Consider the following 14,382-nt stretch of genomic DNA (forward strand, 5'->3'; position numbering starts at 1 on the left):
GCAGGAAGGGTCTAGGCCCGAAACGTCAGCCTTCCTGCTCCTCTGATGCTGCTTGGCCTGCTGTGTTCATCCAGCTCTACACTTGTTATCTCAGATTCTCCAGCATCTGCAGTTCCTACTATCTCTGAAGCACTGAAAGTTCCTTGCTTGGGTTTCATCCTGTTGACCTTTCTGTATTTTTACACTTCTCCTGAAGTGTAGCTCACTGGATGGAATTTAATGTGTTCCCTCTGAGCAGATTTGGTGGTGGAGCACATTTAGTTAGGTGGGAAGGTGCTGGGTGGGCACCCAGTAACTTTTCAGCTCAATCTTGATTAATTCTATGGTAGACTATGAATATAAACATCTATGAATGACATTACTGCTCTGTCACTATTGGTGCTCTTATCAGCATTTCACATCTGCCTAAAGATCATGCACTTCTGATCGGGTATTATTTCATTAAATGCTTGTAACTATGGAAGACTCTCTCCATTCGCTGACCTTCAAATTCAACAATTGAACTGTTCAATAATCAGTTACCTAAACAAATGCTTTTCTTTAAAAAACAGGTTTAGTCAGTTATGCTTATGAGGATCAAAAATAGGTTATTTTCCTTTAGTTGGTTTTTATTTATATATCAGCGAACGTGGCGTGAAGTATTGGCTGCCAGCCAGAGATAAGCTTTGAAGAGGAATACCTTGACAGAAATACAATTGGATAGCGAAGAAAAGAATACATCCAACAATAAAATGCAATAAAATATTGAATGATTCTGTTTTTAAACGTCCTTCAAAGGATATTTTGGATGAAGTCTGGTAGTCGTATTATGTTGATCAATGATAATGATGTGAATGATGTTTGCTGAATATTCACAGGGTCAGATTTTCTTCGAAGAGATGGGAAGTGGAAGTCATGAAAAGGTTCTCAACTCCTCAACCCTGTTTCTATTAAGGAGGACCCCATCTAACATATTTTTGTTCTAGGAAGGTGAAAAAATAATGTAGGTATGTCCAAGACCAACTTTCTATATCCCTTCATGCCCTCCATATTTCCCAAGCCCCTTCCATCCCCCATGACCTGTCCACACCCATACATTCCTCTCGTATCTCCATATCCTTCATCTCCATATCTCCAAGCCACTTCATATCCTCCATGACCCTCCCTTCAATCCAACCATGCATCTTCAATACCCACTTTCCAGTATCCCTGATATACAAAGCCAATGAGCCATTGGGATGTCTAAGGCTGCTGTGAAGAAACTAAACAGCTTACAAGTTTCAATCAACCACAATCATTTATTGTAACAATGATAAAAATACTTCACTAATAGAACATAGAACATAGAACAGTACAGCACAGTACAGGCCCTTCGGCCCACGATGTTGTGCTGAACTTTTACCCTAAACCTAAGATCTATCTAACCTCCACCCCTACCTTATACTACTATCCACATGCCTATCTAGTAGCTGCTTAAATACCCCTAATGAGGCCGACTCCACTACCCTCTCCAGCAATGCATTACACGCCTCTACCACTCTCTGAGTAAAGAATCTACCTCTGACATCTCCCCAATGTCTACCACCACTCACTTTAAAACTATGTCCCTTCATAATAGCTACCTCCACCCTAGGAAAAAGTCTCTGGCTGTCCACTCTATCTATACCTCTGATCATTTTGTACATCTCTATCAAGTCACCTCTCATCCTTCGTCATTCTAAAGAGAAAAGCCCTAGCTCTCTCAATCTTTCCTCGTAAGACCTTCCCTCCATTCCAGGCAACATCCTGGTAAATCTTCTCTGCACCTTTTCCAGTGCTTCCATATCTTTCCTGTAATGAGGTGACCAGAACAGTACACAATACTCCAGAGGTGGCCGAACCAGGGTTTTGTACAGCTGGAGCATAATTTCACAGCTCTTGAACTCAATCCCTCTATTAATGAAAGCTAACACACCACATGCCTTCTTAACAACTCTATCCACCTGGGTGGCAGCTTTCAGGGAATTGTAGACATGAACACCGAGATCCCTCTGCTCCTCGAATATACTTCACATATTTTAATCTTATGTAAATAACACATATGCATTGAAAAAATTTTCCAACAAATAACATTACAAAGTAATAGATATAATCCAAGCATAGCTTGTACTTCTCTTTCAAGCTTTGTTAACTAAAATAAAACAAAGAATTGCAAATTCTGGAAATCTGAGATGATGCTAGAAAATGCTACAGAAACTCAGCAAGTCTGGCAGCCTCTGTGGGCCTTTCTTCAGAGGGTCACTGGACCCAAAATGTAAACTCTGCTTTCTCTTCACAGATGATGCCAGACCTATTGAGTTTCTCCTTCAAGCTTTGTCAACATTGCTTCCGAGGGCTAAGTTATTAGTCATTTTGGAGCTCAGCCAAGCATTCATTATGAGACCATAGATCATAAGAAATCTGATGTTATGTATCAATAAGTCTACTTAGATCAGATGACAAGACTTTTTCTAAATGGTTTCATTGTGAAGACTTGATTTACTTTACGATAAGTCATTCTTTCTTTGAGTTACTTCAGTTGCAGTGTGTTTGTTTACACAAGATTAAGAGATTTGAAGTGCAAAATAGCTTTTTGTCATTGATAGTCTGAATGGATTTGATTGACAGGTTTCTGAGAAGGTACAGGACAATATATTATATGGGAACATAAAATGTGTTCATTTTTGGTTCCACACTCATGACCAAGATCTTGTGAGAAGCTGTCAGCCACTCTCTTGAGCTTGGCCTGAATCCATCAAAATTGTAAGAGGGTGTTGGAATCTGTAACGAAGCCAGGAGCAGTGCAAGTGCTACATATGTGTTGGTTACCATGTCCTTATGCCATGCCAATGAAAATTGTTAGAAGTGAGAATATGGAGTCATCCATCAGTTTTATAGGTCTCTAGTATCAGTCCAAATCAATGAAAACCAGTGCCCTATTTTTAGCTGTCGTTTCTCTTTTGGAATTATTACCTTTGAATCTGTTATGGCTTAACATCCCACTTCAGAGACTTGAAGACTAAATCAAAGCTGATTCAAGTGCATTGATCTGTTGACAAAATAAAAGTATACAGTGTTTCACATCTGTCAAATCCCTGTGCAATTCTCATCAGGTATTGTTCAGTAAGTGCTGACAACTGTGCAAATATAGGAGATTATCTTTCGTTTTGGCATTTTATCCAGTGATCCAAACCATCTTTATCCTGCAAAGTCAGGAGGATTTGGGTCAGAAGTTAAATATGTAAATAATCTCAAATCTGATCCCGATCCTTCTCATACCTGAAACCTGGCCATTTCTAGTTTTCAATGGAACATCCAGTTCCCAGAAGGTACATTATGTCTTTTTTTTCACTGAAGCAACAAACTATTGATTTTCTTTTCCTTCTACTCCAGCTTAACACTGGACAGCCTTCTTTCTGAGCTCCCAATATACCTGATAGCAAAAAGGGGGATGAGGACTTTAGCGTGAAAAAGAGTTAAGTGTGTTTCCAGCAATGCTTGTGAACTAGGATAAGTAGGATCTTTTCTACCCACTGCACAACCTTTTTCAATTGCTGGGGAATTGCACTTCACAAACAACAATCAGGTCCTGTCTTTAAGTTCAAGGAGCCCCAAGGAAACCCCACTTTCTGAGTCCTCTGACTGTAAAACTGTCCTTCTCATTTCCTACCTCACATAAATATTGTGGCCTATGTTATTTGAATCCAAACAGAATGCATTGGAGAAACTCAGCAGATCTGGCAGCATCTGTCGAGAGAGAAACTTTGAAATGCCAGAAATGTTTATATTTCAGATTTCAGGTGCCACAGTATTTGCCTTTACATGATTTGAACCCTAAAATAACTCCACAGAAACCGTTGTCCAATCACCAGGTCACCCTTTATTTACATGTGGGGAGTCCTTGACACTGATCCAGCTCCCTCAGAGGCATCTCTCAGAGTGAACAGCACGTATGACATTCCTGTTAATATCTGTCAGCCAGGGCTCCCTGATTGGACCTGGTTAACATCCCAGTCATGGAACTCATACTCTGTGTGGTCCACCTAGCTGACCTCATTACAATTACTACAAACCCAATTGCCAAAATCCCTTTTCAAACAAAACAGTAGTTTTGAACTGGTCTGTGAAGTTCTTATAAGTACACTTCTCCCAAAAAACAAACCCTGCCTATGTAATGATGAAGTATGATTATTTTGCTATCATTCTAATGGACTCCTCCGTACAGGTAGTTCTGCTACAATGTGTGTTTTATTAATGCAAATTGGCTGTAATGCAATTGATGAATAGTGGACGCTGTTTGGATAACGCAAACTTTCTGCTGTACAGGTATAGTGATTTCCTTATAACGGGATTTTCTAGGGGGATTTTCTATAGCGCGAGGTCACACAAGAACACAATTACCGTTATAGGAGAACGACCTGTATATCACCGAACCAGACTAGGAATTACGTGATTGTAGCCTATAGCCCATCATATTTGTTCATTGGTCTAGTACCTATTGTGAACTTAGTAATTGCATACAGAAACTTCTACTGCCATTTGTTCCAGTCGAACACCATTAATTTAAAACTTTATGCTTCATATTAATTCAGTTGGGTATGCTTATATTCTGTGTACTTAATTTATGTTGCTGTATTCCATTGTGAACTACAATCCTTCAAAGCAATTAACATTTCATGCATGGTCATCATTAGCATCAGGGAGTTCATGATTCTAGAAAGAAGGCATTTGTGGAAACTAATTAGATTTTGCAGAACTCTGCTTTTATAATGATCTTTTTTTCTACCAGCTTATTTGGTCATTAATAAACAAATTTCACATTCATAATTAAACATAAGAATCAAGAACAGGATTGACTATTCATTCTCTCCAGCCTGCTCTACTATTCAATAAGATCATGGCTGGTCTGATTGTGTCCCACTTGCCCATTCACCAAAGTCCTTGACTTCCTTATCAATTAAACATCTGCCCAAGTCAGCCTTGAATATATTCAATCACCCAGCTTCCACTACTCTTACAAATGCAGTTCTTTATCTCTTAAATCCTGCTTAATCTGTTGAATGTTCTTGACATTTTATGCTTTTATTTCTGCGATAAGCTAACTGCCTTTTAAGAAGGATAATGAGCATTACTCTGACCTTCAGAGTATCATATTTCACATTACACATTTTCACAGCACCATGTCTGCACTACTTCCACTTCATACCGCACTCAATTCTCAACTTTTCTTAAATTATCTGATGCTGAAACTCCCTACCAGAGTAATAGGTACACAGCAGATGCCATTTGCCTAGCTCTACACTCATCCCCGAAACATCTGCATAATAAGGATACCTACGTCACGCTCCTACTTATTGACTACAGCTCCACGTTCTGCAATTGGGTCCTCAGCTTCCTGCCCCACAGACCGCAATCAGTGAAGATAGACCACATCATCTCTTCTATGATAATTCTCAACACCAGCGCCCTGCAAGGATACGTACTCAGCCCCCTCCTGTACTCCCTGTACACTCACAACTGTGTGACCAAATTTCGTATGAATGCCACCTACAAGTTCGCTGACAACACCACCGTTGTAGGCCGGATATCAAACAATGATGAGTCAGAATACAGAAAGGAGATAGAATGCTTGGTATTGTGGGGCAAAGATAACAATCTCCTCCTCAATGTCAGGAAAACTAAAGAACTGATCATTGACCTCGGGAAGAAAGGAGGAGGACACGCCCCTATCTACATCAATGGAGGTGAGCTGGAGTGGGTTGAGAGCATTACGTTCTTTGGAGTGATGATAACTGATAATCTGTCCTGGAATTCCCACATAGATGTGACGTTCAAGAAAGCACAACAGGCGGCTTAGAAAATTTGGCATATCCTTAAGGACCCTCACCAGCTTTTACAGATGCACCTTAGAAAGCATTCTATCTGGGTGCATCATGGTCTGGTACAGCAACTGTTCTGCCCAGGACCGTAAGAAACTACATAAAGTTGTGTACACAGCCCAAACCATTGCACAAGCCAACCTCCCATCCACTGACTCCATCTACACTGCTTGTTGCTGTGGAAAGGCAGCCAACATCATCAATGACCCCTCCCACCCCCGTAATATTCTCTTCCAACCTCTTCTATCAGGCAGAGATACAGAAGCTTAAACACATGTAACAACAGGTTCAAAAACAGCTTCTTCCCTGCCATTATTAGACTGCTGAATGGACCTCTCCAATTTCAACCTAATGTTGATCTTACATTTGTGCACCTCCTGTGCAGCCATAACCTTGAATGCCATGCTCTGTCTAAACACTCTATGATCTGTATGACCTTGTATGTTATGATCTGCCTGTACTGCATGCAAAACAAAACATTTCACTGTACTTAGGTACATGTAACAACAATAAATCAAATCAAATCAATGGTGTCTTTGTAATCTCTAAACTTGATACTTCAGTGTTGTCCTAGCCAGCCTTCCATCATTCACCCTACATAAACCTAGGTTGTGTGCATTTCAACATGCTCCAGTCCTGGAGGAGGGTCGCTGGACCAAAAATGTTAACTCTGCTTTCTCTCCTCTGATGCTGCTAGACCTGCTGAATTTCTCCAACAAATTCTGTTTTTGTTTCAAATCTTCAGTGCCCGCAGTTCTTTGTTTTATATTATTGCTCCAAATTTTATTCACCTATCAGCTGCTTATTTGCTAATCTTTACTGGCTCTCATCAGAGAAGACCAGAGTGAAAGTTCTCATATTTGTTTTCAGATTCCTCTATGGCCTGACTGTTCCATATCTCTGTACCCTTCCCCAGTCTTATGGCCTTCTGAGATCTCTGTACTCTTCCGATCCTGATCTCTTGTGTATCCCAAATTTTAAATGGACCACCATTGATGATCATGCAATCAGTGGCCTAGTGTGACAATACTATAGCTTTAAGAGGTTTATTTCGTCCTTTTTTTATGAATAAAGGTTGAGACAGAGGTTACAAGCAGTCTGCTCAAAGCCAATAGGGTAAACAGCTTATGAGGCCTTGTTTTTTTTGAGTTGCAACAATAGAAGCAGCCTGAGTGTATGTGGTCAAGCTCCCACAGAACCAGGATTTTCAGTTTTAGCTGTTTGCAGTTGCTGGGGTCTTGAAGCTGGACGTGGGAGCTCTTAAACCTCTCTCTGTTATAGCCAAAAGCTGGGATTCTCTTCCTGCTGCTAGAATTGCATGTGAGACAATCTGTTTTACTGAATTTGCCTTTGCCAAGGGTGTGTTTATGGGAAGTTACTATATTGGAACAGTTAATTAATAGTAGTTAGCATATTATTAGTTTGTTAAGCATTTTGATGGAGTTACAGTTAAGCCAATTCTTTTCTTTTCTTTTCTGTTTGTCTGTATTTTAACTGTAGTGTAAAAATAAAGTGTGTTTTGCTTAAAGTTGACTGTCTAATCAATCAAATTGTATCTGGAATGCATCACCTTACATGTATAAAATAAGAAAACATCAGGGTCTAGACTATCTTCTTAATATATATTGAGGGGGTTGGTCTGGTCCATAACACAAGTCACTAAGCTCCAGAGTTCTTTCCCTAAATGACTCTGCCGCTCTTTCATTCTCTCATATCTTAAAACGTTCCTAAAAATATGTAGGATTTTAGTCAAGATTTCAGTCATCTTTCACAAGACCATAAGATTATGATGTCTTCTACATAATTCAGTGTTAAATTTCTTTTCATTGATATCACTCTCAACATTATGGAACAGTATGGGTGGCACAGTGGTTAGCACCACTGCCTCACAGCACCAGGGGCCTGTGTTCAATTCCACCTTCGGGCAACTGTCTGTGTGGAATTTGCACATTCTCCCCGTGTCTGCGTGGGTTCCCTCTGGGTGCTCCAGTTTCCTCTCACAATCCAAAGATGTGCAGGCTAGGTGGATTGTTCATGCTAAATTGCCTGTAGTGTCCAAGGATGTGTAGATTAGGTGGGTTATAGGGGGATGGGTCTGGGTGGGTGCTCTGAGGGTCGGTGTGGACTTGTTGGGCTGAAGGGCCTGTTTCCACACTGTAGGGATTCTAAGATATAGTTTACTACAGTACATTAAATGCACTACATAAAATTGAGTTGCTGTTAATTTTGCATCCACATCTGTTTGGCAAAATATGTTAACTTATTAAAAGTGTTGCCTATAGTATACATTTCATTGTTAATTTGTTAGGAACACAAATAGTGAGTGAGGTTTTGTTTTGGATTCATTCAAGCAACTTTATCTTTGAGCTATTGGAATAACAACCAGTCGCTACATTACTTCCTCTGTCACCCTGTTGCATGGCACCATAAATAATATAATAAATACAAATGAAAACATAGATAGAACATAGAACATAGAACATTACAGCACAGTACAGGCCCTTCGGCCCTCGATGTTGCGCCGACCTGTGAAACCAATCTGAAGCCCATCTAACCTAAACTATTCCATTATCATCCATATGTTTATCCAATGACCATTTAAATGCCCTTAAAGTTGGCGAGTCTACTACTTTTGCAGGCAGGGCATTCCACGCCCTTACTACTCTCTGAGTAAAGAACCTACCTCTGACATCCGTCCTATATCTATCACCCCTCAATTTAAAGCTATGTCCCCTCATGCTAGCCATCACCATCCGAGGAAAAAGGCTCCCACTGTCCACCCTATCTAATCCTCTGATCTATGGAAGACAAATGTAAAACTTTACTGCAACATCAAATCGTTCTTTTACCTTCACAGGTCTACCCTTTCATAATATTAAAATAGCTGTTCCATTTTCAAAGCCGTGTTTTGCTCCACCACTTTTATTACTGAATTACTCCATAGTGCTGTTCTTCTGATCCTCTCTAAGTGTTGACAGTATTTTTGTCACGCCACATTCTACTTAAGCCCCCATCCCTGCCCTAGTTCATCCTCTCTGCACATGTATTAACAACATTCCATCTCTGTGTGCAGCCCAGTACACCTCTTCAACCTATGCTTTTCAGCTATTGTCTCTGCTCCTCATGAGCGACAAAACAGAAGAAACAACCAGTGGAAGTAAAAGGTTTTAATCTGCTTTGACCTAAATCAACAAAGAACGAACACCTCAATTAGTTCAGCCATTTTAATCGAGATGCTGACATATATGCTTTAGGTAAATTGCCATATTCTAGCAAATTGCCATATCACTGCTGTGACTTCCTCTGCATCATGTGACTGACAAAGAGAAATATTAAAATACAAAAACGCAATACATTTCAATGAATGACTGCAATTTTTAAAATTGCTTTGATATTTAGCCTAAGTTTTAATCATATCTTGTACAACACACTTGAGAACAAAGCAGATTATTTTGTTAAGAACAAACACACAGATAAATTCTAATATTTAAGTAATTTGTCAAGAAATTAAGAGCTTTGTTCAGACTTTTACAGCCTTTCTAGAGAGTTGTTGACAAAAACCTGTCAATTTGTACTATTTCTAGCTCAACCCTACACCACTAATAACTAAGATTATATGCTGCACTGTTCCTCTCATCCCAGCATCTTTGGGGGTAAACCCATCTCGAGCTAATGGGCTTGCCCAACTTTAATTCTCAGACTGATGGGCCTTTTAATAATAATGACGTGCAACTCCCTCCCCTCACCAGGAGGAAGTCCCATTTCATTCAGCTGTTGCTAATTGAAGGCCAGACGCTCTGCAGCCCCAATAGCAGAGCAGAAGCTGTGGTCACAGTTGATCCTGAGGGAAGCCCGGAAAGAACAGCATCCATCTGTAGCCTTGAAGCCAGATTTGTCCAAGTTCTCAACAGGATGTTAGGCCCTGATGAGAGCAGGGAAGTGGACGCAGGTTCTTGAGGACATTGGACAGGGCAGGGTGGATAAGTGGAGACAATACTGTTCGAAGGGGGCCTCTGATTTGAACCAGGAAATAAGGCACCCTCCCACTCACCTTTCATTGAACAGAAATCCTTAGAGTCAAATCTGCCAGGCTGTGTATTGGGCACAGGCCCCTCCCACTGCCTTTTAATATTTTCTTTTCTATTCTTTCACGGGATGTGAGCATTGCTGGCAAGGCCGACATTTGTTGCTGAATCATAATTGCTCTTGAACCTATAGTCTTGCTAGACCATTTCAGCCAGTTAAGAGCCAGCCACATTGCTGTAAGTCAGGAGTCACATGAAAGCTAGAGCAGGTAAAGGTGGAAAATTTCCTTCCCTAAACGACATTAGTGAATCAGTTTGGTCTTTAACAACAGTTGATTATAGTTTCATGGCCTTTCATTATTGACAGCACCTTTCAACATCAAACTTATGACTTAAATTTAAATTACACCAGCTGCTGTGAATGGATTCGAAACAACATCACCAGAGAATTAGCCTTTGCCCCTGGATTACTGGCCCAGTGACCTTATTATTGCACTCTATCTTCTTCAAGAGACAACAGGATGAGTCTTTTGGGCAGGTATCAATTGAACTATCGATTGGGCCATGGGCAGGCAATCCATCTGACACCTCCTCTGCCACGCTGAGTTCAGCATGGTGTCCTATTTTATGGGTTCACCTGCCTGTGTCCCCGCCCACAAGTGACCCATATAACTGAGTCCAATGACACTGCATCTCATTGTGGCTAATGATCCTTTATACCAAGCAGAGTGTGAAACTGATAATAGACAATATTCTGAGCTGTTTTGCCTGGATTGAAAATTGTACATGATAAGAATGATTTGATGTATTGGAATTCTGTGATTGGATGGAACAATAATTAATCTGAGTTTGACTGCACACTGAAAAAGAACTGCAGAAATCAGTGGCTGTTAATTTTAACTAGTAATGTCAATTAATTTTGCACAATGGACTGGGGGCACTTTATTTACAATATCAAACCACTATTCCAGTGGATGTTTTTGTGATTTTCGACTTAACACGGCGAAGGATGTTAGTAGAGGTGTAGAGCTGAATGAACACAGCAGGCCAAGCAGCATCAGAGGAGCCAGAAGGCTGACGTTTCGGGCCTAGACCCTTCTTCAGAAATGGCCTGCTGTGTTCATCCAGCACTACACCTTGTTATCTCAGATTCTCCAGCATCTGCAGTTCCTACTATCTCTGAAGGATGTTAGTATTTGGTATTGAACGTCAGGTCAGGTAGCTCATACTACTATAAAATAAAACTTCATTCTGTTGTTTCATGTCATTTCAAAAAAAGAGTTTTAGAAAAACAACATCTGGAATCCATCCTAATTTGTGCAACTGAATAATATGATTTCCTTCCCTTTATTGGGGCAGTTTTATGAACATGGGGTTCAAACCGTTCCAGTCTGTATCGCACTTGACCTTTACAGTCACCATAGGCAGAAAAGGTTTTCATTTTGTTAAACCCAACAATTGAATCTTTAATGGTAAAAATGAATATCTAACATTTTTCATTATTTAATCCCTACAGGTTAATGAAACTCAAGTTTGGTATTACCTGTTCACCATTTCCTGGTTTAACTCACTTTCTTTGAGGTTTTCCAACCCCTTGTCTCAGCTACTCACACAGGTTACATAAGTAAAGCAGGATCAAGATATATCTCATGAACTAAACCACTTACCTCAGCGCTGCAGTCTTTCCATTTCTGTGCATGCACGTAACCTGCCTTGTTTGGTAACCGATCAGCACGTCAAAATATTTAGTGTCCTGACGGATTTGACGGTTTCGGTTCCTCTTTTTCTTCATAAGCTCACGGGCTTCAGGGTCCCTCACTCTTTTTCCTACTTGCCGGGTTTGTCGAGAATGTGGAAGAGAGCATGCACTCCAGGGGCCAACTCTCAAACTGTAAATACTTTCTTCTGCATCGCAGGAATTGAACGTGCAGGTCCGGAACTCAGTCAGGTTGGGGCATGGTTCCCCACCGTACAGCGGGGGCACTAACATTTGACGAATGCGGTGTTGTAACCCAACTCCGCAGGATTTGGTGCATTCTGACCAGGAAGTAAACTCCGTTACCACACAGTTCTGTGGGCAGGGGATGAGACAAGCTTGTTCAATGTGGGGCTTAGTCTCAAAATAGTCACAGATAACATCCTCCGCTGCAGCTCCATTTCGTTTCTCAATGCAAGTTACATCCCTGGTTTGAATTCCTTCTTCACCTTTCAGGCACTCTGACGCTACTCTTGAAGAAGGGTTCCTGGAAGCGACAGGTAAGCATTTGCTCCACTCACCCACCTGCCACTTATACAGGTCTTTGTGCCAGTCACAGACTTTGAAACAATTTTGCTGGTTCTCTGGTCTTTCCGATGGTTTACAGTTAGTGGGTAAAGTAGTCCATCCCTCCACATGGGCACACCATACTGACCTGGTTTGGACACCTCCTGGGCCACACTCCTCTCCCATACATCTCCCCCAGGTACCTGCAAGACAAAGAATTCAAGAAGAATTTGTTTGTTGGTTAGATGCTTTCATTAAATGTTAAAGATGCAAAACCATATCAATCCACATTGCTGCATTTTCCATGATATTAAAATATACATTAGACTGTACATATGCTATATATATAAAATACACATAATAAACAGCCTAGTGGTATTATTGCTGCACTGTAAATCCAGAGACCCAAGTAATGTCCTGGGGAAAAACCGAAAGAACTGTGGATGCTGTAAATCAGAAACAAAAACAGAAGTTGCTGGAAAAGCTCAGCAGGTCTGGCAGCATCTGTGAAGAAAAAAACCAGAGTTAACGTTTCGGGTTCTGAAGAAGGATCACCAGACCTGAAACGTTAACTCTGATTTTTTCTTTACAGATGCTGCCAGACCTGCTGAGCTTTTCTAGCAACTTCTGTTAATGTCCTGGGGACTCGGGTTCAAATCCCACCACGGCAGATGGTGGAATTTGAATTCAATAAAAAGTACACCTGGAATTAAGAGTCTATTGATGACCATGAATCTATTGTCAATTGTTGGAAAAATTCGTCTGGTTTACTAATATCCTATGACTATGAGTCTGCTGTGACTCCAGACCCACAGCAATGTGGTTGACTCTTAACTGGCCTCTGGGCAATTAGAGATGGGCAATAAATGCTGGTCTAGCTGGTGACGCCCTCATCGCATGAATGAATAAAAAAAAGTATATATGTTGTATATTTCTTATTCAGTTCTTGGTAGCATTGTGAACAAATCTATTACTGTGTATGGCACTGATATATACAGGACAGCAAAGGTCATTTAGAAATTCCAAGGCAACAATCTGCTGGCTTTCCCAATCCCAGATGTCCCTTGTATGGAGAATGCAAATTTGTGGACATTCGCATCAAATTTAACTTTGAAAGGGACAATCAATAACCGTTCAAACTGGCAGTGAAGAGGTCAGGAGCTATCTCGTATTCTGCTCTCATTTCAATACAATCGGTGATCTGTATTGGAGACAGTTCAAAGAAGGTTCACTAGAATGATTTCAGAGATGACAGGCTTGGATAATGAGCAGGGATTGAGCCGTTTAGGCCAATATTCACCAGAGTTTAGAAGAATATGAGGAGATCTAATTGAGGTATATAAGGTGTTAAAGGGATTTGACAAAATAGATGTGGAGCAGAAGTTTCCCTTTGTGGGGCAATCTAGATTGAGAGATCATACTTTTAGGCTAAGAGAGGGCAGATTCAAAACAGAGGTGAGGAGGAGGGTCTAGGCCCGAAACATCAGCCTTCCTGCTCCTATGATGCTGCTTGGCCTGCTGTGTTCATCCAGCTCTACACCTTGTTATCTGAGGAGGAATTACTTTTCTCAAACAGTCATGAATCTGTGGAAGTCACAACCCCAGAGTGTGATGGATGTGGGGACATTGAGTAAATTTAAGGAGGAGATGGACAGATTTTTAATTTGTAACAGGCTGAAGGGTTATGGGGAGAGGACAGGAAAGTGGAATTGAAGCCGAGATGAGATCTCCCAAGATTGTGTTGAATGGCTGAGCAGGCTCAAGGGGCTGAATTGCCTACTTTTGCTCTTAGTTGTTATGTTCTTATGTTCTCTAGGCACCAACCAGGTGTCACAATGCAGGGGATGGCTCTAAGTCAAACAGCACAAAGGCTGTGCAGTTGGCAATAAAATAAATGCCTTGCTCCAGCTTTCCCCATTAAAAAAACTTACTGGGGTCTCTTTAATCAGAAAAACTAGTAGGACAGTGCAGTTCGCATGCTCATATCCTGAAATCATGATCTATATCACAGAACAAATGAAAGGGAGCTTATTATTTGAAAGTGCAGGTATTTGGATCAGCTATTGGCAGGACCTTGTTATGTGGCAACAGGCGGAGCATCAGCATTAGTGGTCAATAAATTTATCCACATCAATTTATGGTTATTATCACCCCATTAAAGCCAACTTTGCATGTTAATATGATGTGTGATAATGCAGGATCTTAAACTTAACTACAA

General features: G+C 40.7%; 1 protein-coding gene across 1 annotated transcript in view; it reads right to left on the minus strand.

Moving 5' to 3' along the window:
* Positions 1–13,347, minus strand: part of thsd7aa (thrombospondin, type I, domain containing 7Aa) — a 204,048-nt gene extending 190,701 nt beyond the window's left edge. Inside the window, exons 1-2 of the mRNA XM_048608398.1 lie at positions 13,296–13,347; positions 11,569–12,367 (exon numbers count right to left, since the gene is read on the minus strand). Of these exons, the coding sequence (XP_048464355.1) occupies positions 11,569–12,367; positions 13,296–13,347 (851 nt within the window). The remainder of the gene's footprint in view (positions 1–11,568; positions 12,368–13,295) is intronic.
* Positions 13,348–14,382: the final 1,035 nt, after the last annotated feature.

The sequence above is a fragment of the Rhincodon typus genome, chromosome 2 (genome assembly GCF_021869965.1).
Source record: "Rhincodon typus isolate 14 chromosome 2, sRhiTyp1.1, whole genome shotgun sequence".
In the NCBI taxonomy this organism is placed as follows: Eukaryota; Metazoa; Chordata; class Chondrichthyes; order Orectolobiformes; family Rhincodontidae; genus Rhincodon; species Rhincodon typus.